The sequence below is a fragment of the Megalops cyprinoides genome, chromosome 5, assembly GCF_013368585.1.
Source record: "Megalops cyprinoides isolate fMegCyp1 chromosome 5, fMegCyp1.pri, whole genome shotgun sequence".
NCBI classification, from domain to species: domain Eukaryota; kingdom Metazoa; phylum Chordata; class Actinopteri; order Elopiformes; family Megalopidae; genus Megalops; species Megalops cyprinoides.
The window spans coordinates 22,934,079-22,960,009 of NC_050587.1; the positions used below are offsets into that span (position 1 = coordinate 22,934,079).

At 45.8% G+C, this 25,931-nt stretch overlaps 1 protein-coding gene across 2 annotated transcripts; it reads left to right on the forward strand.

Annotated features, from left to right (window-relative positions):
* The first annotated feature begins 1,833 nt into the window (after positions 1-1,833).
* pnpla7a (patatin-like phospholipase domain containing 7a) lies at positions 1,834-25,905 on the forward strand. Of its 2 annotated transcripts, XM_036528214.1 has the most exons (37): positions 1,834-1,984; positions 3,854-3,897; positions 4,022-4,055; positions 4,624-4,707; positions 5,290-5,377; positions 5,698-5,780; positions 5,949-6,043; positions 6,319-6,459; positions 6,705-6,864; positions 8,168-8,248; positions 8,435-8,563; positions 8,812-8,892; positions 9,889-10,030; positions 10,329-10,400; positions 10,860-10,945; positions 11,271-11,426; positions 11,754-11,831; positions 12,909-13,114; positions 13,236-13,367; positions 13,612-13,735; positions 14,703-14,816; positions 14,993-15,059; positions 15,273-15,422; positions 15,540-15,603; positions 16,320-16,488; positions 17,147-17,329; positions 17,673-17,791; positions 18,867-19,023; positions 19,110-19,226; positions 19,410-19,479; positions 19,752-19,868; positions 20,461-20,609; positions 21,287-21,439; positions 22,355-22,471; positions 23,110-23,194; positions 23,623-23,738; positions 24,025-25,905. In XM_036528214.1, exons 4-37 carry the CDS (start codon positions 4,627-4,629, stop codon positions 24,085-24,087), a joined length of 3,945 nt encoding a protein of 1,314 aa, XP_036384107.1. In that variant the 5' UTR covers positions 1,834-1,984; positions 3,854-3,897; positions 4,022-4,055; positions 4,624-4,626; the 3' UTR covers positions 24,088-25,905. The 2 variants fall into 2 exon arrangements, with proteins under 2 accessions (XP_036384107.1, XP_036384106.1); XM_036528213.1 differs by lacking the exon at positions 4,022-4,055.
* Positions 25,906-25,931: the final 26 nt, after the last annotated feature.

Sequence of the window (25,931 nt, forward strand, 5' to 3'; positions counted from 1 at the left end):
CTTATGGCCTACTGTAGATGGACTGTGCAGTGTTTTAATCACAATCTAGGCCATAGTCTTCAGTAACTTCAGTACCAAATGAAGTTCCATGACTCTTTTGCATTTTAACTAAGGTTACAATAATGGTGTCCCAGCTAGGTCAGTTGTTTACATTGTTAAAGTCACATGTTCCATCTTGGACTTTTCTCGAGCATGTAGAATTCTTCAGATTCTTGTAATGCTTTTAATCCTGCATAGGTTAGAATCTATCCTCCAACAGCTAGCCCCGGTTACGACATAACAATTTCTACCTCCTGGTATGTGTAGATCTGTGGGGCAACAGCTCTAGTTCCATTCCGTATGGCGTAATGTAAAATAAGGTCAGTGTAGCATAGTGGTAAGGACCAGGGCTCGTAACTGAAAGGCCAGAGAATGTATTATATTGGTCAGAAAGTCATCTTGGTGAACCTACAAGTGATCTGATTTGCTGGCCTGATATAAACATTTTTGAAGAGGTGTGGCACAAAAGAGAACATCCAGGGGCAACACAGGAATGCTGAAAGCACCATAACTACTCTCTGCCAGATGGTGCACATTGACCACAGTGTACACCTCTCTGTGTAAGAGCATGTGAAACTCATACGTAAAATCATGTGCGTCTGAACACAAAATAGTTGTTCATTTCTGATTATTACAGCACCTAAACCTGCTACTACCACCATACAAAGCAATGCCACAATGCTTTCCGTTTATGGAGCATCGCCTTCTCAAGATAAAGATAAAAGATAAAAGTCTAGTCATTCAAAACAGTGGTAGCTAAGGACATACTATTGACCAAAATGTTACCTTTGGAAGACGACATATTGAACCACTCCTCCCCTTAAGTGCTTCCAAACTTGCGAAAGGCAGGTCTGTGTAAGGTACAGCGCCATCTGTCTGAAAACAATACCTAGACAGGGGACACGGGAACGCGTGCGCTGAGCTGGTCATAACAGACTATCTGTGGTCGGGGGTCTGCTGAACTGCTCTTCCAAGCTGAGCAAAATTTTAGGATGGCAGGAATTCCATCCGCCAAATTACGGGTTGGTGAAATTTCGGCCATACCATACAGGAGAAAATGCCCACGGATTTACTTTTTATAAACATCACCAACAAATCTGAATTTACTTGCTGGTCAGTTTATGCTTAGCAGCAAATATTTTAAACAGCTGCGACTGAGTCACCAAATTCTGATCTGCTGGGTGATATTTTAAGAAGTTTCTCAATGTCAAGACTCTTCCCTCATCAGCACCCATGTAGCAAGTGAGCTAGCTTACATTAGCTGTTATTCTGCCGTTCGAATGCCAATCTTCACCTCTTTAATTTCAAGAAACACTGGGCAGTGCATAAGGTATGCATAAACATGGCACAGTAGCACGCTTAAATGTACTAGACTAAGACATGAACGACAAGTGAAGTTTGTGTCTAGGTACATAACTAGCAAGGTAGCTTTGCCAAGCGAGCTACCGGAGGCTATATCATCGTACCACTATGCACTTAACAAAAAGGCAAAAATAACGGCGTCATAAAGACTGATTTCTTTAAAATAACGTCGCGTACATTATAGCCAACATTTCTTGCATGACAGGCAACTCCCCTTACTTTCCAAACTCTAACATTGCCACCGTGTCCGGCAACACTCACCCACGATGATTTAAAAACTACTGTACAGTAGCTACAGTAGTACGCTGCGGAGTTAAATCTGGCTACTTTTTCAACAAGCCTAACTATGATTGGGTAGTCGTGGGTATAGCTGGCCAATTGGAAGAGCAGACATTGTAAGGCGTTTCTTAAACAGTGTCAAGACAACAAACTGTCCATCCAGCTGAGGGGACTGTAGAGAACTCAGGAAAGTGTTTGCCGTCACGTACTACCTGATGTGGGAGAGAAGGAAGGAAAAAAGAAAGATAGAAAGTTTCAGCTATAGCGACTTGCTAGTTGGATGCTGACTGTCGGACATAAAACAGTGAGTAGCGGATCGGCGAGGTGTATGTTATCATTCATATTAGTATGTTGAGTTAATGTTAGGTGTAATGTTCTTCCTGAGTTGCTAACTAGCTAAGTTCTCTAAGACGAGAGATGAAATCAGTGAAAATGTGTTCTTGTATGTTTGATTACTAAAACTTATAACTAGTTCACGTGCAATAATTTGAGCTCCAGGCGCCACTATTTAAAGTGGTAACTGTGTGTACATTAGCTAAAGAAGTAATAATATTATGAGGCTGTGTCTGCTTCAAGGAAGAGGAAAAAAAGTTCTGTCAGTCTCGTGATATGTTGCTAGTGTACGCTATACATACAAGGGTTTCAGACATATATTACTGATGAATTCGTTTTGTTATTCTATTGATGTAAGCTGTCACCTATACTACTGGTATAACACCAGCACACAGGCAATCTGAAAATTACTGTCATCGGTAGCTACCGTTATGTTTCAAGTGTATGGAAGACAATGCCTGTCTTGGCCACTCAGACACAGCGATACGCCTAACGTTAGCTAAATGTTGCTCATTGTGTTGAGTTGTTTTCTTTGTCATTGTTTTAACAGCATATGATAGGTTAGAAAAGAATATCGATTATACAGTTTTTCCCCAGTAAGGTTTCCTTTAACTGAATGACGGAAGCCGTATGTGTCAGTCTTGAAAAATATTCATTTAAGCAAAGTGACATAGTTTGGCATAGACTAGCTATCCACAAGTTGGTAGCAGACGTTGTTGGTCTTGTCATGTGGGTCATTGTAGTTATGATAACGGTAACTTGCCCAATATCGATCTCATCACAATGCTGTAGTTAGCTAACATTAGATGGAGTGGGTCCCTCTTTGCGCTATTTCCATGTTCTTTGAAGTTGGGGATGATTGCAAGGATGGGAACCCTTGAGCTGCTGCGTTGTTTAATAACGGGAACAGAATGTAGACGCGAAAGACGTGAGGTTGGACGGCTGTTGCGTAATTGTTCACAGCATTGGTATGGGGGGCAAAGGCAACGTTTACCAGCCTTATTTGAACAGGGCTAGCTGTAAGCAGACAGGCGTTGAGCAGATCTATACATACGGTCTTTGTGACAGCATTCCTTTTTTCCGACAGATAAACGGTTCAAAACTACCCCACGATTAGCACTCTTTTCTTAACCCTTTACCCGTAGATAAGGTGGTTGTAACCATGAACTTAAAACAAGCTCCTTGCGTTATCTTTGCACGTCTCCGGCGCTCAGAACAGCAGTGTTCGTTGCCTATTTGAGGAATGACCGGACAGTTCGCCGCTGTGCCACTGAAATTGTTGTTCTTTGTACATTTTGTGTATTGTGTGTCCTTCTGAAAAAAGTATCAACTAACCTGTCGGAATATAAAAACATTTGAACAGGGGAAGGCAACCCCAGTATCAGAGCACCACAGTTCTGCCGCTTTCTATCTCTCTGAATGGTGAAATGCTGATTACATGAAGAACCTAGTTACCTGTAGAGATAAGTATTTGGATGGAAGTAAAGACAGGTGCATCTCTGATACTGTAAAGTAAGGATTGCCGAACTTTGCACCAGAACAGCTCCTGCTTATGTAATTATATTCTGACTGTAGAATATGAAAATACTTAAAAAAAAAATGCACAGTGTGATAAATATCCTATTGTACAGGCACATCACATAACTGTATATGAGAAGGTAACAGTGATTGATATTTTTTCCAATAAATGCTAAATGCAAAAATGCATATATATAGATTTAAATATATATAAATGTATGTATATCCATGTATTAACATGTATTTATTCATTATGACTCTTCTAGATTATGATTTGGGTAACTCTTTCCTCCCTCCTTTCATTATTTGCCCTTTTTCGTAGGAATGGATGAGGACAATGACAGTTTGACCTGCAGTGTGAACACGGTAAGACCTAGCTGATACTCTCTCTTTGCCCAAAATGACTTGAAAGGCAGGCAGATAGAGTGGACTGTGTAAAATCTGTCTTTTATTGAAGACATTGTTTTTGCTTTATTTATTTATACATCAGATCCAAAGTACCCGCCAAGTGTCAGCAGAAGGCAGTGAGTGTGTTTTTCCACTAGGGGGTAAAAATGAGCTGCAGCGTGATTGCAGCAGTTGAACAATGTCTGTTTGGTTACGTCTCTTTCCCAGACTAGCTGCCTCTTCTATGTGTCTGTCTGACACAATGACTCATTGTTTCAGTACCTTTCTGTATTTCTTCCTCTTTCCATTCTAGGCTTACGTTGTCCTCATGCCCTGTCTTTTTCTCATTCCCTTTGAATTGAGATTGTTTGTGTAAAACAAAGGGGAGGCGGGGGGTTGGGTCCTTTTTTAAGGACAGAAAAGGTCTGAACAGGTCTTCAGTGTTATTAATGCTTTGGTTCTTACAAGGTGAGAGGCAGCTGGCTTTATTGTCTCCCCTGCTCAGTTCTAACCCCCAAGCGATTCTGTACCCATGACAGAACAGTCAGTTTGAGCACACTGTGTTCTCCCCTCCCTCCCATTATGCGTATTCCTAAGTGTGTGTGTGTGCGCGCGTGCGTGTGTGCGCGTGCGTGTGTGTGTGTGTGTGTGTGTGTGTGTGTGTGTGTGTGTGTGTTTGTGTTTGTGTTTGGGTTTGTCTTTCAGGGCATGCTGCCAGGCAGCAGTGTCAGCAGTGATATCCGGGCCCGGGTGCAACAGTTTCTGGAGGAGAGGATGCAGACCACAATGGTACCAAGATATTTAGTCTCCCTGCCGCAGCCTCCTCTGTCCCCCATGCCACTGTCAGAATGTGCAGAGCAGCTGTTGTAGATATGTGTTGCCCACTTTTGAGTGCTGTCGTATGTTATTTCTGCGTATCAGGTCAGGGGTTGTGAGTAACGATAGGCTGTGCTAATTTCATGTGTTTTGTGCTGATGTGTAGATGTTCATGTCATGTGACAGTAATAAATCTTATGTGTTAAGCAATAATATTTTGATTTGTGTTTATTAATGCTTGGTGTATGCAGTAATGCATGTGGGTTTGTAGTGGTGAGTAGATGCTCATGTCTTATTCTGTTATTCAGTCATATTGGACTTGTGTGCATTAATGCTTGTGTTAGGTGTGGTTATGCCTGTGTGTTTGTGTGTATGTAGGTCCATTTCCTGCTATGCAGTTATATTTGACATGTGTGTAATTATAACTGGTGAGTGCTGTAATGCCTATGCATGTGTGTTTGTGTATGGAGCCATGTCCTAGTATGTAGTCATGTTTTGATCTGTGTGTATAGATGCCTGTGGCTGCTCTGGTAATACCTGTGTTATATTTTCCAGCTGACCGGTGTGCTGATTGGGGCTGTGGTGGCAGTCTCTCTGATTGGCATCATCATGCTCTTCCTCTACAGGAGATACAAACTGGCCAGTCAGTATCTTCCCCACTTTCCCATGGTTTCAATTCTGTGCTGTTGTAGCGCAGTGACAAACACTATGGTATTGGTCAACCCTGGTTGTCGGTATGCAACAGTAAGAGTATAGCAGCTCATTGTTAAGCTCATTGTGGTATATAATGAAGTTTTTATCAATCAAACATCATACAGAGCTCTGTCTGTCAGAGCATTTTCCTGCCAGTGTGTATGTACAGTGTTGATGAATGTGACATTGTGACATCATGGGTATCCACTTCAGTGATTGGTCCTGGGATCCTTTGACTGACATTGCACAACATTTGTGTGCATGTTCCAGGGGGACAGCTGGGGGGTACTCCACGTTATCGCTTCCGGAAAAGAGACAAGGTGCTCTTCTACGGCAGAAAGATCATGCGAAAGGTAAGTCCCCCTTAACCAAAGAAGAAACTCCCGCTTATTGGTCAGTGCCGCTGTTTGCATGATCTCTCCACCAGAGGACAGTGTGAGCTAGGCAATGAAGAGCCGGTCTCAGTGTATCATTTACTCTCAGTCACCATCCGCTTCTGTGCTCGGCACCCCACCCACCAGGTGCAGACCTTGTCCTCTCCACCCACCTCAGGCTCAAACTCCGTGTCCAAGCAACGCAGCCGCAAGAGACCCAAGGTGCTGAGCATTGCTCGCAGGTGAGAAGTGCCTACTTAACCACCTGATGCTGACCTCTTTTTTTAAATAAAAATTTCTGGTGCGGATTCACTGAGTGCTATACTAGGTGGATTGTCAAGTGTATTCGTTTGCCAACAGCAGTCTTGAACAGCATGGGCAATACAGATGACAGTCAGTCAATCTGCATAGCAGTGATGAGGAGCAAACAAGCCTGGCATGCTTGATGCCTCAGGATGGTCCTGCTGTTGTTGGAGTAGCGCTGGGGGAAGAAACAGTGGGCGTTTCTGTTCCTCAGGATCCTGCGGATTCGACGGGAGCCCCCTACCCTGCAGCCCAAAGAGCCCCCACCCTCGCTGCTGGAGGCCGACCTGACAGAGTTTGACGTTCAGAACTCGCACCTGCCCTCCGAGGTGCTCTACATGCTGAAGAATGTCAGGTGACTTACGGACAGATTTGCAGGCTTCAAGTACCTGTCTTGTTCGGTTGCTTTGTAAGAAGAAGTTACTACAGCTTAATACAGGGCTATGTACATGGCATGTGTTTTTTTTTGAGAAAGCTATGCTTTGAAGCGATTGAAGTTGAGCAGCTTGCTCCAAGCTCCAACAGGATCCAGGATTCAAACCTGAATCCTTCTGGTTCCCAAGTGTGAGTCCCTAATGCCTGTCCCCCCGCCGCCACCAGGGTTCTGGGTCACTTCGAGAAGCCGCTGTTCCTGGAGCTGTGCCGTCACATGGTGTTCGTGGAGCTGCAGGAGGGCGAGGGGCTCTTCCGCCCCGGGGACACCGACGACAGCATCTATGTTGTGCAGGACGGGCGCCTTGAACTCTGCGTCCACGAGAGTGTAAGGTCAAAGGTCGAGTTTGCTGTTTCTGCGGCCACCTGGCTTACTTCTTAAAGTCACAAGCCACCAAACCGATCTGCACGCTTTTCTCATGCCCAAATTGGCCCACATTACTTTTCAAACTGAAATTAGCATCAAATGAGCCTGTATGGAATGAACAGTTTTTGGAGCTGTCCTCTGGGGCAGTACCTGCTGATAGAATACATTGTTATCATGTTGTATGGCTCTGTATTTTGATTACATTTGAAGGGGCTTTGATGGTACTGTGGTTATGTATGCTCTTCTTTGGCAAAATGAAATGCACTTGTGGATGTGAGTACCTCGAAATCATTTCAACAGCATTTTATAAACACGAAAAAAAAACAATAGATAAGGTAATGAATAACGGAATGGAGTATTGAAAAGAGCTTTCACCATTCTTTCCTGAAGGATGCCATTACCTCAGCTTTGGAGGTAGCGTACTGTGTTCCTGTGTGTTAATGAATCAATAAAATAATTCCACCATTTGCTCACACAGTTGTTTCTGAGGATCAGTCCGGTTTGACTGTGCATCTCTGGGGTGTTATCCCCTGGTGCTGTTCCTCTTCACTTCAAAACATTTGCTTTTGTTCTCCTTGATCAAGTCAAACTCGACAGATAGATTCCATTGCGATTGTGTAATTCGACTCGCTGGAGAAATAAAGCACACATTCAATGATACTGATTACAGCCATTTTCCATCACGAATGGCACTGAACATGTGAATTTCATTCAAATTCTGTTCATCCCCCATGCTTAATGTGTCATGCACCTATATATATATGCTAATTCAGCCTTGATCAATCAGGTCAAGGGCCATCCGGTCCACAGACTCTTCATCTCCAATGGTCTCATCTCCTGATTTCTTCCTGTAGTCCCCCTCCTGTCCTTAATTACTCCCCTACAGCCTGATTATTTGAGAATCTAAAGTACTATTTGTGTGGAACTAATCTTTTTTTTTTTTTTTACTGAAATCTGTAAAAGGTAATTGCTCCAGGCAGTGTTTATAGAAAAGTATTAGTTATATCAGTATAGGCGAATGTTTAACTGTGTTTCTGTTATGTCAAAGAATTTAAATCACCATGACTCCACATAAAAAAAAACCCTGCAGTCATGGCAGAGCATGAAAAATCCCTGTAGCTCTGGTGTAAAGATAAAGTGCTTTTAGTTCTGACCGATAGCTATGGATTCGCTTTGGCAATGCTAATACAGTTCTGCTGGTGAAGCAGACCATTGGCTTGCATTTACAGGAAGGGAATTAAGTGGGCTTCTCTTCCCACCTCAGGATGGCACTGACCCCGTGGTGAAGGACGTGTTACCGGGAGACAGTGTCCACAGTCTGCTCAGCATCCTGGACAGCATCACTGTGAGTCTGTCCTCACTCCGTCTGCTTGTCCCCTGCCTGGCTTTTTGTCTCCACGCTTCCTGTTTGTTCTCAGCCTGTCTGTTTGTCTTCAGGCTGGCTGTCTTCACTTTGCCTGTCCTCATGCAGCGCGTCCTTTCTCTGCCCTCACTCTGTCTGTCTCGCTGTCTCCATCTGTGGTGTTCACAGGGCTACCCAGCCCCCTACAAGACTGTGTCTGCTCGGGCAGCCTCCAGGTCCACCATATTACGCCTTCCAGCATCTGCCTTCCAGTCTGTCTTTGAGAAATACCCTGAGACACTGGTCCGAGTCATCCAGGTACTACAGCTATACACAGGGAAAAAAAACACACACACACACACACACACACACACACTCTCACATGTATATGCACACATGGGCACACTCACACATATATGTATATAAACAAACACCCACATTGTCACATGTATGCTACTCATAAGCACATGCACAGACACGCACACACATAAAACATAAACATAACAACACTGTGTCCAGGTTTTGATGAGACTGACTGATACTTGTCCATCTGTCTCTCTGGAAAGATCATCATGGTTCGTCTCCAGAGAGTGACGTTCCTGGCCTTGCACCACTACCTGGGGCTGACCACCGAGCTCTTCAACCCGGTGAGAAGCTGAGAGCAGTTACAGAGGGCACGCTCTGGCACAGATCACAGTCACAGCAAAAAATCCAACTGATCCAGAATCACCAGGTGCCACAGACCTGCTGAGGTATAACTTGGTGCAGTATAATGTCTTGCCCAGTATCAAGTTACACCAGACCACCTAGGTCATAAGTTCCAGGATTTGCTCCTCAGCAAGGTGACTTTGGGTTACATATGGCAGATAACAGGAATTAAGCTATCAGCTGTGGTCCAATGCAATTAAAACATACGTGTTATACCACACCCAGAGAGAGAGAGAATGGGGGGGAGGGAGTGAGCTTGCTGTCAACACATTACACACCACACACAGTTATTTCACACTACATTAAACAGCGCATCATACCCTGTCTTCCATAAAGGAGCAGGGGAAATGAATAACATGCATCATTATACTTCATAGGTGCTGCAGAAGGAAGGGCACAAACCCATAAATCTCCCTGCTGATAGCGAGCTCTCGTTGGCTCCATTATCCTGGCACAAAGATCCTCTGCGCTCCTCGCTTTCAGGCTATCAGGCTCTTGCAGTTGTCGTTTGATCCCAGCCTGATGCTAATAATATCAAAACATGATTTTGTGACAGCTCTAACATCTGGCAGGGTGTCCATTTAGCTCGCAAGTAAGCAGTGTGGGCTCATAGGGTAACAGGTCTTGTCGATTTCTGTGGTATGACCCCCCTGGACACGACGACGAGCTATTTCAGGGCCTCTACCCACAATCCCTTAATCTCTTTTAATGTTGATTTCCAGGCAGAGAGGCAGGTTTATAGAGGTAGAATTTTTGAAGTGTTTGCTATGACCCAACTGGGAATTGACCCCATAACCTTGTGGAAGCAGAGCTGCCACACTGACTGCAAGGTCACTGCAGGGACAGAATCTCAAGAGTAAGATTAACAGTGACCTTCAGCAGAGGGTGTGTGATGGACAAGCTGAACTGTGTGTGTGTGTGTGCGCCTGTATCAGGAGAGGCAGGCTGTGCCCCTGGCATCGGTGGCCAGTGTGATTGGAGAGGGGGCTTCCAGCAGGGCTGGGAGGCGGCAGCATTCTCACAGCCACAATGAGGAGGAGCCCGCCTTGGGAGCCACAGACCAGCCCACAGACACAGGTCAGACCTACACTCACACTCACACTATGATACATACACCCTTATACATACACAGACACACACACCTGTGCACACACACATCTATTCACACATACGCACACACCCATGTGTACACACGGATACACACAAACCTATTCACACGCGCACATGCACACACACACACACACACAGACATTATCTCTCTCTTTCGTGCTCTCTGTCTCTCTCTCACACACACATACACACCATTAAAAGTGGCTTCACTGAATGTGCTGTGGGTGTAAAAGATGGAGAGTGATGGTGCCCAGTATGGTTTCAGATGGTGGGAAAGTTGGGCAGTCTGAGAACAACAGGAAGTCCCGCTCTGTGTCGACGCCTAATGATGTCACGGGTAAGCTCGTCTGACCCATGGGAGCACTGAGCCACACACTCGCACATACACACTTTGCAGCACACTGCTTGCACTCTCTCACTGTCTTCGCAGTTTATCTGGTCAAATTTGACGATGTTTCATGTAGCTCACTGACAGTTCTGCATTGAGCTACTTGGCATGCCTTGGTAGACACTTCATTGGATCAAGCTGTTGTAGTCAGACTAAGGCAAGAATGGCCTAGAGTGCTGAGGGCTGGAGGACACAGGTGGACCTGACATGAGAGTGTGTGTGTGCGTGTGTTTGTGTGTGTGTGTGTGTGTGTGTGTGTGTGTTCTGTAGCATGCAGTTGGACGTGGTGTGAGAATGTGTGTATATTCTGTAGTGAGCAGTTGGACGTGGTGTGAGAGTCTGTGTGTGTGTGTGTGTGTTCTGTAGGGTGCAGTTGGCTCTGGTGTAAAAAAACTGTGTATTCTGCAGGGGTGACCGGAAATGATCTTAATATGGCATACGAGAGAGCCAGAGTCGCCATGGATGAGCCCCCATCCAGTCCTGTAGTGCACAAGGTGGGTCACACATGACTCTTTGACTGGTCTTTTCTCTCACTCTTTTCACCCACTCACTCTCCCATTCACTTAATCTCTCAGTCGGTCAGTCAGCCAGTCAAAAATTCATCACTGACTCACTCATGCAAACGATAACTCCCCCGTTCATTCCTGTTGTTTGCCAGGTAAATCATTTACCAAGTCGTGGACTAGCACACTGATTGAGTGGATGACTCTCCAACTGTAACTCACTGTCACACTGACTGACTCACTCAGTCTTTAATAAACCCTGACAGAAAGACAGTGTGATGGACTATTCTGACCCTTTTTCTGTTCCATCTCCCAGTCTATTCTGAAGAAGACTGTAACTATGCAGCACACGCCCTCGGCTGTGTTCCACTACACGGACACCGGGGGGCGCTCTGACCATGTCCCCCCAAGCAAGATAAATGCTATCTTCCAGGCGGCTAAGAAAGATCTGCTGGGACTCATCCAGTTGCAGGTGTGTGTGTGTGTGTGTGTGTGTGTGTTTGTGTGTGTTTGTGTGTGTGTGTGTGTGTGTGTGTGTGTGTGTGTGTGTGTGTGTGCGCGCGTGCGTGTGTTTGTCTGTGAGTGCATGTGGGTGTACGTGTCCGGGGTTATGTGGCATAACAAATACACATTCGTGTTGCCAAAGCAAAACAAATGTTAACATACAGAATACATGCTAAAGGTAAGGAAAACACTACATGTAAATGACAGTGTCTCTCACTACCTCTCTCTACCTCCCTCTTTCTCTCCATCTTTATCTTTATCTCTCCCACTCTCCCTCTTGCTTCCTCTCTCCCAGGACCCCAGCCTGCTGGAGGGCAGGGTAACCCTGCACCAGGTGAAATCTGGATCATTAGTGGCACGGCAGGGAGACCAGGTCAGACATTAATGAGTCACATGAGCACATCAAGCAATAGAAAGTCAACATCTCATTCTTACAGCGATGTGGTAATATTTTAGAATTATTTGCTCTGGCATCAGGGTAATCACTATGTGATTGTTATGATGTTAGGTGAGGGGGAATGGAGACAGAGCTGGGGTAACTGATTAAAGCCACAACTGTGGAATAACAGATTCCTGAGTCCAGTTAGTTCAGTGGGCTCTTAATTTATTATTATTACTATTACTACTATTATTATTATTATTATTATTATTAGTAGTAGTAGTAGTAGTAGTAGTAGTCGTAATGATTACTATCAGTAGCAGTACTAGTGGTAGTAGCACTGATAGTAGTAGTATCAATAATAATAATAGCAGTAACGATTAAAATATTAATAATGAATACAATCAATTGAGATTACAGAATGAATATGCATTAAATATTAGGGTTACAGGAGGTGTGTGATGTAAATATGGGGGTTAGAGAGGGTTTCATGTATTTTTGTCTCACTGAGAGTCTCACTGATATGAAAATAATGAAATAAATGAACATACTGCCCCTTTTATGCTAATATGACAGGTGTCCTGTCAAAATACCTGATAACACACGCAAAACAGTTTATTTTTTTTCATGGATGTTTTGTTTGTGACAGATTAATTGAATCTTATGAAGAGTTTGAATTATTGCATTTCCAATTCTGTCAGCAGTGGAATTGATACTCTCATGGCTATTGCCATTTTAATAATGAATTTGTTCTCTGTTTCTGGTTGTCTGTGTGTGTATGTGTGTGTTTGGATGCACACATCTATGTGTATGCATGTTCGTCTCGAATGTAAATGCGTGCGCTTGTGTGTGTGTGCGCTTGTGGCTGAGCACGTTTTGCTGCTGTCTCTATATGTGTGTTTCTGTGTGTTTTCATCTGTGTGTGTGCGTGTGTGTGTTTTTTCCCTGTGCATGTGTTTGTGTGCACCTGCATGCATGTGTTTCCTCTTGCGTTTGTCTGTGTGCATGTATGCGTGTGTGGATGTGTGTGTGTCCGTGTGTGTTATATGTACGTGTGTGTGTGTGTGTTAGGACGTGAGTGTGCAGTTTGTGATTTCAGGGCTGCTGCATGTGTACCAGCGCATGATTGATCGTGAGGAGGACACCCTCTTGTTCGTCACCCACCCAGGGGAGCTGGTGGGGCAGCTGGCCGTGCTGACCGGAGAGCCCCTCATCTTCAGCGTGCGCGCCCAGAGAGACTGCACCTTCCTGGCCATCTCCAAGACACACTTCTACGAGTGCGTCTGAAAAGCGACACGCCTATACGTTCCCCTCTCTTCCATTCATATGACAGTATTGCTCTGGACCACTGGTTGTCATTTATTTTGTGCGTGCATGTTTTTCTGTGTGTGTGTGTAGGATTATGCGGGCGGAGCCCAGGGTGGTGTTGAACGTGGCACACACAGTCGTGCGTAGGATGTCCCCGTTTGTGAGGCAGATCGACTTCGCCCTCGACTGGATGGCCGTGGAGGCTGGCCGTGCCGTCTACAGGTATGACTGCTCTCGATGCTCTACCCCTCCTCCACAGGCCCGTCTCTCCCTTTCCCACTCTCCCTCCTTCATCCTGTCATTTGGACTGGGAATTCTCTGCTCAGTCCACAAGTATCTCTGCGGTCTACCCTCAGCTTCTCTCTCCTCAGTCTGCTCATATCTCAGGCTTTACCCTCAGCTTATTTCACCTGTTTCAGTCTGCTGGTATCTCTGCATTCACCTTCAGATTCACTGTCTGTCTCAGGCAGGGGGACAAGTCTGACAGCACCTACATCGTCTTGAGTGGACGTCTGCGCTCTGTCATCATGAAGGAGGACGGGAAAAAGGAGCTGACCGGAGAGTATGGCCGCGGCGACCTCATCGGGGTGGTAAGGGGTCAGAGGTCACGCAGACCATCATATGACAATGGACTCTTGATTTTTCAAACGCGTTTTTGGAGTATATATGTGTGTGTGTGTGTGTGTGTGTGTGTGTGTGTGTGTGTACATGAGTGTTATTGTGTGCAAATGTGTCTGTGTGTGTACGAGCGCCTGTATGTGCGTGTATGTGCGCACGCGCTCTAGTGAGTGTGTGCGCATGGGAAATCCGTCATTAGGTAATGCCTTCTCCCCCAGAGAGTCTGTGCCTGTTTACTTTCTCGCTCGGCCTCTGATTGGCCAACGTCTTTGTGTCTCCGCGGTGACGACCACGCTGCTAAGAATACCTGGCCATGTCGATGCCATGGTTACCAAGCCCTTCAAGTCTCCGTAGCCACGGTGTTTGTGTGGATGGGGGCTGCGCTGACTGGAGCAGTGCTCTCATTAGGGCTCATACGTACGCTGCTGGCATATACAGATATAGCCTCTCTTTACGTCACCATTGACAAAGGAGTTTGAGGAATTATTTAAAAAGCATGGATTCTGAGATTGAAGTTCGCTCTCACCTCTATATGTCAATAGCAATTCTGGGAAGTCGTGATGTTAAAAATGTTAAAAGGTCTCACAGATCACGTAGTCCCCATGGTATTTTTAGTTGTTATTTAGTTGTTTTTATCTTACCGCCTTCAGCATCTTGCTATGTACCCACTAGCTCATTGCTCCATCATTAGCCCAACATTGCATGTATACTAGCAAACAGTGTGGATCACGACCATTGACAAACACAGGTTATATGATTTCTATCATCAGATTTTGTGGTTGCTCATATCCAGGGTCAAACAGCTTACCTTGATGAATTATTTGTTATTCAGCACTTGTTTATTACTACTATTTTTGAAGCAGTTTAGGTTGCCAAAGGATGCAACAATAATGTTTTAAACAAAAGCCCATTTTTCTTCCTTCTGTCTCTGTCACCCAGGTGGAGGCCCTGACCCATCAGAACAGAGCCACTACGGTGCATGCCGTCCGGGACTCTGAGCTGGCCAAGCTGCCAGAGGGGGCACTCAGCTCCATCAAGAGGAGATATCCACAGGTCAGGCTGACCGACCAACCACGGGACCTAATCACCAACCAGTTACATGACCTACCACATAACCTGCTACTGAACACAAAAAACAACCAGCTAACCACACAACCCGCTGCTCAACCAACCGTATCCTTCCCTCTTCCCTCTGTCTTTCCGCCCTGCCCTTTCCTGCTGGGCCCCAGGTGGTGACCAGGTTGATCCACCTTCTTGGGGAAAAGATCCTGCAGCAGGTTAACGGCCCACTGTCAGGTAGGTGTGTTTTGCTTGTGTGTGTGCTCTGACCATGTCCCCCCAAGCAAGATAAATGCTATCTTCCAGGCGGCTAAGAAAGATCTGCTGGGACTCATCTAGTTGCAGGTGTGTGTGTGTGTGTGTGTGTGTGTGTGTGTGTGTGTGTGTGAGAGCCTGTCCCTCTGTCCGTCTGTGCTGTCTTGTGCCTCAGCCTCTCCCGCCTCCCTCCAGCCCGCAGCTTGTCCCTGCACACCTCCAGCAGTAAGTGGGACACAGGGAACCCTGCCTCCAACCTGTCCACCGTGGCCATCCTGCCCGTGTCCGAGGAGGTGCCCCTGACTGCCTTCACCCTGGAGCTGCAGCATGCGTTGAGTGCCATTGGTGCGTGCCACCCTTCTCCCCAGCCTTCCCATTGGTCTTAGAGAGGACCTAACCCATCTCATTCTCCATCTTTCCCATGAGTCATTTTCCTCTTTCCCTCCTCCCTCACTCTCTCAGGCCCCACCCTCCTCTTAACCAGTGACATCATCAAACAGCGCCTGGGATCAGCAGCACTGGACAGGTGAGCGACATCATCTCTGTGTGCCTGTGTTTTTTGTCTGTGTTTGTGGCTGTATGTGATTATGACAAACTTTTTCTTCTTGTCTCTATTCTTAACGTGTTCTGTTCACAAGCTTTACGCAAGGGAATTCCTCTCCCTCTCTCCCTTCTTTGCTATATGGCACAGATGTCTGCCTTTCTTTAGATCGAAGATGTTCCCATATTTATGTTTTTATAGTGTGTCAAGCCATGCCCTTAAAAGGCACATAATATATAGATTGGTTCTGCCATTGGCTCCAAGCCATTTTCTATTGAAAAACAGGGGCTGTTTTTTTGAAAACGGTTCAATACTATCACGGTGCCTCGATGCAGACACGATTACATCATCGATTCACTCTGTCTTTCGTCATTGGCTGTTTTCCTCAAGTGAAACATTCGTGATGAACACAAACACATAAGTGGTATCTACACCCACAGTGTCCCCATATGCAAACGGCTCTAGTGACATGTGACAGGAGCAGCAGTGTGATGGAGGGGTAGACTTGTACCTTAAAAGTTCAGTCTCCAGTTGTGGTATTGCTGCTGGACCCCTGAGCACGGTACTTAACCCGACCTGCTTCAGTAAATATTCAGCTTTAGGAATGGACCATGTGTCTGGACGTGGGCATTCTCTGAGCGTGTAAGTGGTTTAAAACGAACGGCTTTGGTGGACAATAAGTGCGAACTCTGCTCCGTCAGCGTGCACGAGTACCGCCTGTCCAGCTGGCTCGGGCAGCAGGAGGACATCCACCGCATCGTGCTGTACCAGTCGGACAGCACGCTGACGCCCTGGACCCAGCGCTGCATCCGCCAGGCCGACTGCATCATCATTGTGGGACTGGGGGAGCAGGACCCTGCCGTCGGGGAGGTGAGAGGGCGGGACGGACGTTTTTAACTCTGGACTCTGGGGGGCGCTAGAATGTAGTGCGGCCGGCGGGCTAATTCTGCTGGCAGAGATGACTATTTGAACTTGGATCAAGGAGCGCTTTCAGTATCATATGTTGGCCCACTTAATCATGTGTTTGTGGATTACCGCCAGCTTAACCTGCTTTATAATCAGAGTCACACCAGCAAAGGTCATGTTTGAACTCGGCTGGAGGGAAAGAGTGAAAGGAGAGTAATAAGGTTACATTAGTGGAGCAAGGAGAGGGAGGGAGGAGGGAGGAGGGGGGAGGGGGAGGGAGAGAGAATGTTGTTTGTGTGTTAGAATGGAGGCAGTGAGAAAAAGAGATGGAGGAACAGCAGTGGCTCCAGCATGCGGTGACTGACACCTGCAGTTTTTCATTCCCACTCTTTTCCTCTACCTCTCCCCCTTTCTCTCTCATTCTCTCCCTGGAGAGCAGTGCTGTCAGTGAGCTTATTAGTCTTTGATTGAAGACACTCTCCCAAGATTCAGACACACATATTAGGCTGTATAATATAATAGAGAATTCAGCAATGGTGCGTTGTGTTACTGAAGCTGCATTGCATTAGCAGATATTGCATGCCCAATGACCTCAGACCCCGGTCTCCCCCTACCCCCCCAGTTGGAGCGCATGCTGGAGGGTAGCGCGGTGCGGGCCCAGAAGCAGCTGGTTCTGCTTCACCGTGAGGATGGGCCCCCTCCCCGGGGAACGGTGGACTGGCTCAACATGCGAAGCTGGATCTCCAGACACCTGCACCTGTCCTGCCCCCGGCGGGTCTTTTCGAAGAGGAGTCTTCCCAAGCTAGTAACTGCATCTGGCCCTGCTCTAACTCCTGTTTCTGCTCCTGTTCCCTTTTCTATTCCTGCTTCTGCTCCTATTCCTGCCTGTGCTCCTGTTACAGTTTTTGCTCCTGTTCTCACATCTTCTACTTTTGCTTTTTCTTTTTCTACTTTCTGCCCCTGTTCCAGCTCGTGCTCATGTTCTTATTGCTGAAACACACTTATTACTTAAGGTTAAGAATAAAGCGCTAAAGCAGTTTGATCATGTGCTTGTTTGCATGCTGTATGTTAGTGATGTCAGACACACACGGTCTAAAGCGTTGTTGGCAGCTGTCCCGCCTTTTCACCCTAAATGCTCTTTCCCTCAGAGAGAGATGTATCAGAGGGTGTTCCAGAAGCCGCCTGATCGCCACTCGGACTTCTCACGCCTGGCCCGGGTCCTGACGGGCAACGCCATTGCCCTGGTGCTGGGGGGAGGGGGTGCCAGGTACTGCAGCCATGTGACTGTCACCTGCCTGGGTGGTCCCGATCAGTTCTGTGACTGGCAGGCAGCCATTTTCCACATTCCTCCCCATCCTGCCCACCCAGTGGGACACATCTCTCGGCTATGGCGGCCCTGAGGGACATGCGCACTGTCACCATGACTACTGAGTACTGACAAGGCTGTTGGCTCTATAATGGCTTGGTTGACATATTCTATACTTCATGACACATGGATATAGTGCTATATACACCTTTATACAGACTGCTTGGACCCCTGTCTGTCTGTCTGTCTGCCTGTCTTGTCTGTCTGTATTTCGACTTGGAGATTACTTGTAGCTCTGCTTTATCTGTCCCTATGTCAGTCTGTCTGATCTCACTTGTGTGACTGTTAGTCTGTCCATTTTCTGATGGTTTCTGTGTCTACCTCTCCTTTCATCAGTCAGGAGCAGGAGGCCGTTTAAGGTGTGTATTGTCACATCTCTGTCTCAGTCACGCTGTGTGTGTTTGTTCAAACAGCCCAGTAATTCCTTGTGTGTAAATGCAGCACTACCCTGACACAAATGTCTTCATGCATATGGAACAGCTGATATGATTTAATATTGGCGCAACAGGAGAGACAGACTCACAGTATCGTAGCATATTTATCCACACTGGCACAAATACACTGTTTATGTCTATGACTAAGTATTTTGTCAATCTGAATGCTGTGGGTCTGCCTCTGACTTGTTGCTCATTGTGTTTGTGCCAGTCTGATTATGGTGGTGTCAGTCGCTCCAGTTTTCTCTAGCGCTTTCACTTTCCCTCTCTCCACCTCCTTTTTCCCTTTCTCTCTTCATCTTTAACCTTCAGCCTCTTCCTCATTTTCCTTCTCTTCATCCCTCCTTCCCTTTCTCTTTCCCTGTCTTCCCTGTTTCCTCTCGTGTCCATCTCTCTATCCATCTTTCACATTCCCCTCCTTTTTTTTCCTTTTTCCTTCTCCCTTTCACTTTCTCTGCTGTACTTTCACTGTCTTTCTCCTCCCTCTCTGTCCATCTTTTTATACCTCCTCATCTCTGTTCTTCCTTCTCGCTCTTTTTCAGGGGCTGTTGTCAGGTCGGGGTGCTGCGGGCTTTGAGTGAAGCAGGAATTCCTGTAGACCTGGTCGGCGGCACTTCCATCGGAGCCCTGATGGGGGCGCTGTACGCCGAAGACAGGAGCCACAGCCGCATGAGAGTTCGAGCGCGGGAGTGGTCCATGGTGAGGGGAGGAGTTTATAACCAGTTTTCTCACAGTGTCATTGTTGCTATAAAAGTGGGTCACGCCCGCCTCTCGCCCTCCCTCAGGAGATGACTTCGGTGTTTAAGAAGGTGCTAGACCTGACCTACCCCGTTACCTCCATGTTCTCTGGGGCTGCCTTCAACTCCAGCATCAGCGCAGTATTTAAGGGCAAACAGATAGAGGTCAGTGATCAGTGCTTCAGCATGTATGCTGCTGCATAAACAAACTCAAGCACGCGTAAGATGCGTTCACACTTTCAGGGTTTTCTATTTCCATAATCCCACACGTATCCCGTACCCAGTCATGATTGTTTAACTGATGACTGACTCATTTCTGTCTCTTTCTCTTTCTCAATCTCCCTACAGGACCTTTGGATCCCTTATTTCAACATCACCACTGACATCAGTGCCTCAGCCATGAGAGTCCACACAGACGGTCTGTCCCTCTCAGTCTAGGTCCTGCACTTACTGCCTTTCAGTGTATTGTATGTAGGTATGTATGCTCTCAGATTCCTTTGGCATTGCTGCATCTGGTTCTTAAGCAAGATCCAGATGCAGCAAGGCCATATGACTTCAAGAGCATACATAAATGGGCCACATGACATCACACAAACTCAGCAAGTGCTATGCTAAAGCAAACCTACTAATTTCTTAACTTTCTTCTTGTAACTTGACTTCTTGTAACTTGACCCTTTGTTTTATCACCAGGATCTCTGTGGCGGTATGTTCGTGCCAGCATGTCTCTGTCTGGGTACCTGCCCCCACTTTGTGACCCCAAAGATGGGCACCTTCTCATGGACGGGGGTTACATCAACAACCTACCGGGTGTGCACCCCTCACTTGTAATGTTATGCTAAAGCATGGAAGAATGGCACCATGTGAAAGGATCCAGGCTTGTAAATACAGAAATGCTTTCTGATTTATTTGATTTTATTTGTTAGAATAAATTTGACTTTGTGGCTCCCGAGACTGATGAATTGAACGGTTGAACTCTGGCTGTCTGCCTCAAAGCTCTGTATGAAACTCCAGCTGTTTCTCTGTAAATAAATGCTTGCTGCATTTACCGCAACAGATCTGCCTTCACTTATATACCCAGGCAGAAAAAAGATTAATGTCAATGGAGTGTTGTATTTTGTGCAGTGTTCTTAGACTGTTCTTAGAGATGAAAAAGGATAAACCTCTGGGATACTGACCAAAGGGACCAATTACTGATCTTACAGTCAAATATTTGAATAAATGAATACTGAGTCTCTTCCTTGCCTGTACCCAGAAGATTGGCAGTTGATTGGCACAGTTTGGGTATTGTTGAATACCACTGTAGAAAAGAGCTTAATCTGAAGATTCAGTGAAGGTCCAGCTGTGAAAATGTCTCTTGCTCTCCCTCTCTGTCCCTCTCTCTGCCTTTCTCTCTCTCCAGCGGACGTGGCGCGCTCCATGGGTGCAAAGGTGGTGATTGCCATCGATGTTGGCAGCCAGGACGAGACTCACCTCACGAACTACGGTGATTCGCTGTCGGGCTGGTGGCTGCTATGGAAACGCTTAAATCCCTTGGCAGAGAAAGTCAAGGTGAGAGTAGTTATGGTATATAAGTCATTGATAACACAGTAACGCTAAAACATAACATAGTTTTAGTAGTCTTTGCTTTGAATGAACCCAGACATCACTCATCAAAGAACACGGTGTATTTGCTACATTAACAGAAATAACAAAGCATTTTCATCTACAACTTTCATAGAGGTATCTATAAACATGATGAAAATAGCACTTCCATTTGGAAGCCCCCAGTGTATGATATATATAGAAAGCATAAGAAAATAAATTGGTTTGTTTTAATTTGGAAGATGCCCTTATGGTGACTTTGAGAGAGAAACGATGATTTTAGACAAAACAAATAGGATTGGTAGTTTCTGTCAATGCCATTTCAAGCCATTCAGTGTCTGCTGAGCAACCTGCTGGCCATAGTAGATGGTAGAGACAGGACCGGAGGGGTCCTCAGGGTTTTAATACTATTATTGCTTTCCTGTCATTTTTATTTTGTCTCTTTGTACTTAATCTTTCAGCTAATGTATTCTATTTTCCCATTTATTATGCCTTTCACACTATAACAGTACACCCCAGGAGTATTAGAGCTGTCATTGTAACACATCCAAGAGATCTGTCAGTGGCATCATGGAGACAGTGGTACCCTAATGAAGGGAATGTGTCAGTATTAAACGATGTGGCTGCGTGTGACCCCGCCCCAGGTGCTAAACATGGCGGAGATCCAGACACGGCTGGCCTACGTGTGCTGTGTCCGGCAGCTGGAGTCGGTGAAGAGCAGCGACTACTGCGAGTACATCCGCCCCCCCATCGACCGGTACCGCACGCTGGAGTTTGGCAAGTTCGACGAGATCGCTGTGAGTGGTTCTCTCTCTCTCTCTCTTTCTGTCTCTCTTTGTCTCTGTCTCTCTCTCTTTCTCTTTCTGTCTCTCTCTCTCTTTCCTCCTCACTCTTTTGCTGTTGCTCTCTCATTCTCTCTCCATTTCTCTCTCTTTTCTGCTCTCTCAATTCAGTTGATTTTAATTGGCTTGACATTTTCATTGGTGTGACAGTTACTATATCTGTATTGCCTAATAGTTCATTACAACATAAAAATAAATATAATAGGTGAACATTTATGTATTAATAGTTAGTATGCACTGTGCTAGAAAGGTGTATATATCTAAGTTAAATGCAAAATGATGTAAGGGGGCCTTTTCTGTTGTCATATGCCTTCTCTAATTGTGTCAAGCAGACTGTGCCACAATGTCAGTCTCTTACTCTCTCTCTCTCTCTCTCTCTCTCTCTCTCTCTCTCTCTCTCTTGCTCTCCCGTCTCTCAGTGTCTACCTTTTTCAGTTGGGAGGGTGTGGTCACTTAGTCTGTCCTTTATCTGTTTGGTCAGGATCTGTGTCTGCTTTGTTTCTCTGACGGTGAAGAGATACTCTGCCAGTGTATGTATGACTGTTTTGGGTCTGGCAGCAATTCAAATTAATCCCAGTCCCAGTACCATAATCCCAGTCTCTCTCTCTCTCTCTCTCTCTCTCTCTCTCTCTCTCTCTCTCTGGTCTCTCTGGTCTCTCTGGCTCTCTGCTCACCGTCTCATAGCGTTTCCCCTTGGTCTGACTCAGAGAAGAGTAATACCATGTAGCGCTTATTGATTATTACAGTCTGGGCCGAAACAACAGTTTTGGCTCTGGTCTCCCGGGGGCCCTTTCCCAGTCAAGCAGAACAGTGCCGTGCAAATAGCAGCTTGCCGAGGAGCACCGCTGTAACAGGCTGCTCTGTTCCCAGGAGGTGGGCCACCAGCACGGGAAGACTGTCTTTGACGTGTGGATCCGCGGCGGCGTGGTGGACAAGATGCTGAAAGACCGGCACCAGGAGGAGTTCCACAACACAAAGAGCAGCAATGTAAGAGGGGAACAGGGGGGAGAAAGAGGGAGGGAGGGATGAAGACAGGGAGAGATGGAGGGAGGGAGGGAGGAGCAGAGAGATGGAGCGGTAGAGAGGTGAGAGAGAGAGGAATGGTGGAAGGAAGAGAGAAAGACAGGTGGAGAGAAGGAGGAAGGGAGAAAAAGATAGGGAAGCACAGAGGTAGAGGTCAGATGGAGAGAGGGATGGAGGCAGGGAGGAGCAGAGAGAGGGAATGGTATGGTGATGAGAGAAAAATAAAAGCAAAAGAGAGGGAGAGGGAAGAATGGAGGAACAGAGAGTGAGAATGAGAAGAGGAAAAAGGGAGAAGAAAGAGAAAAATGTAGAGAGAAAAATGGGAGGAGTCTGAGAAGAAGAGGCAGCCTTAATGACTGACAGACACTTGAAGGCTGACCAACGGATGTTCACCTCAATCACTGCACCCCCACAGTGCCAACGGTCACGTTCATTGCTGAAGTCTTGATTGTGTGTGTGTGTGTGTGTCCGTGTGTATTACTTCGTTGATTGGCAGGCATAGTTTGACCATGTGGCATTGTGGCTGATGGATTTTTTCACAAATTTATTGTCTGTCTGACACAATGACTGACACCTCTGCCCTCTGTCTGTATGCCTTATAGGTGGTGACATGCCCCAACGCCTCCTTCACAGACCTGGCAGAGATCGTGTCCAGGATCGAGCCTGTCAAACCAGCTCTTGTGGATGGTGAGTGAGGGAGGGAGAGAATAAGAAAGGTGCTTTTCGGTGCAGATATCCAGCTGTGCCCTGAGAGCTGTCACTCCCTGGCTCTGAATCCTTTCTCTACACATTTGTCTGTCTCATCTGCTATTCCCCAGCCTCAGAGAAACCGGAATTATGCGCATATCCAAAGTCTCTTTCACGTGTCAGACTGAAACATATAGTCATTAAAAGAAGTATAAGTGTACACACTGTATTTGCAAATTACAAGTGACAAGCTTTAGATCCAAATAAAATCTCTGTCAAGACTATTTTCCTCTTTACCTTTTGCCTTATTTCTGTTTACTCTTCATCTCTTCTTTTCTTAAATCCCTCCTTTCTTCTCTCTCCATCTTTCTGTGCTCTCATCCCCCTTTTCATCTCTCCCTGCCTCCCTCCTGCCTTCTCTCTCTCAGAAGAGTCAGACTATCAGACAGACCATGAGGAGGAGGCTGTGGGGAGTGCTCTGTCTGATGTTGAGCTCTCCAGTCATCACAGTGAACATGCAGAGGGGGAGGAGACTGCTGACACGGTAAGCCCCTCCCACCCGTACCCCTCCATATACTCCTCAGGGATATGCTGGAGTGCGGCTAGGAAAGCAGGAGATCAGCACTGTCAGGTGATCAATGTGTTTTTCTTCTTTGTGGATAAAAGCAGTAGCTCTACCAACAGGGACGTACTACAGAGTGTTGTGACCTCCTCCATCTCTCCTACTCCTGCAGTGTTCATGACTGTTACTCTGTTTAAGCCTGATCTGATAGATAGATTGATGAAAGACACAGCCTTGCCACAACACAGTGACTCCCTTTCTTTCTCAGGATGAAGAAATGGAACTTAGACAGAGACGGCGAGTCCCTCAGCTGTCAAACAGCACCCACTGACTCCATCCACCCTCTCACTGCCACCTACCACCGATCCCAACACTCCCGCCAACCATCTCACTGATCCCATCCATTCTTATTGACCGTCCGCTCCCCCCCACCATCCGCTTCCACTACATCACTGACTCCTTCGGTCCTTCTACTTATTTACCCGTCCCTTCCCTGCCCCGCCCACCTCTCTCACTGACCCCTCCCAGCCTCCTGCTTATGTCTTCTACTTACCTGCCCATTTCTTTTACTGACTCCACCCACCCCCCACCTCTTCTGCTGACCTGGAAACCCTTTCACTGACTATCGCACAATCTCCCTGGCTTATTCTCACTGACAGCACCCCACCTATCAGAAGAAAGGTGTTGAGGTGTGGAACTGTGAACAACGTTCCGTCCGGTGCCAAAATTCACAGCAGATACACAAATTGCTGTGTCACTGTGAAGTCTTCCAGTTTTACATGGCATGTTATTTTATGTATTTTTTTGTTTTAATTTCAAATTATAATGCAGTTCAGGTTAAAAAGGGTCCATTTCCATTATGCCAGTGTTACTTTACTACATTTTAGTGAACACCAGCAGGCACTAATAAATCATGCACTATTATACCATCACAGTTTACAATTTCAGTCATACACGTTTACTCTCCAACAGATATTGTTTGACGGTGGTCAAATTCATTACATTCGGTGCTGATACTTCATTTTTTTTATTCATGTTATTTTAGTTTACTCTTATATGATGTAACCAATCAAGCATCAGTCTTCACTGGCCCCCACCTTCTTTACGCACACATACACACAAAGAAACTATGAAAAACAAGCCAATCAATGCAAGAATTTTTATACAGTATGCATGTTTTTGGTACCTCTCTTGCCTTATGCCTCTAAACAATGCAGTTTATAACGGAGGAGTGCCTTTAACTGTGCTGTCAGTGTTACCAAACGTATTGTTATAGCTTATGTTTAATAGCCTAACCTGGGGTCAGCTACAGTAATAATGTAATCCAGTGTGACCCCATTTTAATTTCAGTGAGACTGATACTCTAATTGCTTCTTTTGAAATGGAAAAGGAATTGCTTTCAGCGTTTCAAAATGCAGCTGACAGTGTCACATGTTGATAAACTCACAGAGATGTACTGTGAAATATGTCTGACACAGTTTCAACGAGTATTTCAAATCAGTCTTCCTTATTGTAACGAGTGCTGAAACAGTGTCTATTGCTGAACCAGGGTTAATACTGTGGTTTTTTGTGTTTGTGTGTTGTTGTTAGTTATGGGTAGTGTTGATATGACCAATGGATTGTCCTTGCAGCATCGTCAAACTGAAATCCACTCTGACACTCTGCATTCTTTGAGGAGCTCATTAGGCAATGACATTTTTGGCAGAATCATTGCTTATAAATGAATATTGATATTAAGTGTATCTGGGGACAGTATGTTTAGTTTGTGCATGGAAATCAAAAATGCTCAGTTACACTGGAGCTGAGCAGTACTATGCAGATGATCACCACATGAACTGCAAATTCGATGTTTGTTGAATTTGCGGTGCAAGCACAGATAATCTTTTATTTTGAAGGTTTCTTAGAAATGTAACAGCTAGGCGCCTACATTTACCCTAAAGGAATCCTTAAAGGCACAAATGCAGAAACTGCCTTTCAGATTTGTTTCTTTAGAAATGGTGGTAAAAAGTGTGTCAGCTATCTTGGAATGTTTTAGGGCTGGAGTGTTCACCTGACAACCAATAAGCTACCAAAAAAAACACTATAAGTGTTTTGTGACAGTTATGTTCAAAAAGTTCTTTGAGAGAAGAAGATATTTGTAACACCTCTGTAAAACATACATTACTAATAAATTGC

Bases quoted from the DNA above. Each gene is read 5' to 3' on its own strand.
- pnpla7a (XM_036528213.1), top strand. From the start codon at position 3,856: ATGGATGAGGACAATGACAGTTTGACCTGCAGTGTGAACACG. The intron at 10,946-11,270 runs GTGGGTCACACA...TCCATCTCCCAG, and splicing joins CCAGTCCTGTAGTGCACAAG to TCTATTCTGAAGAAGACTGT. The intron at 11,427-11,753 runs GTGTGTGTGTGT...CCTCTCTCCCAG, and splicing joins TGGGACTCATCCAGTTGCAG to GACCCCAGCCTGCTGGAGGG.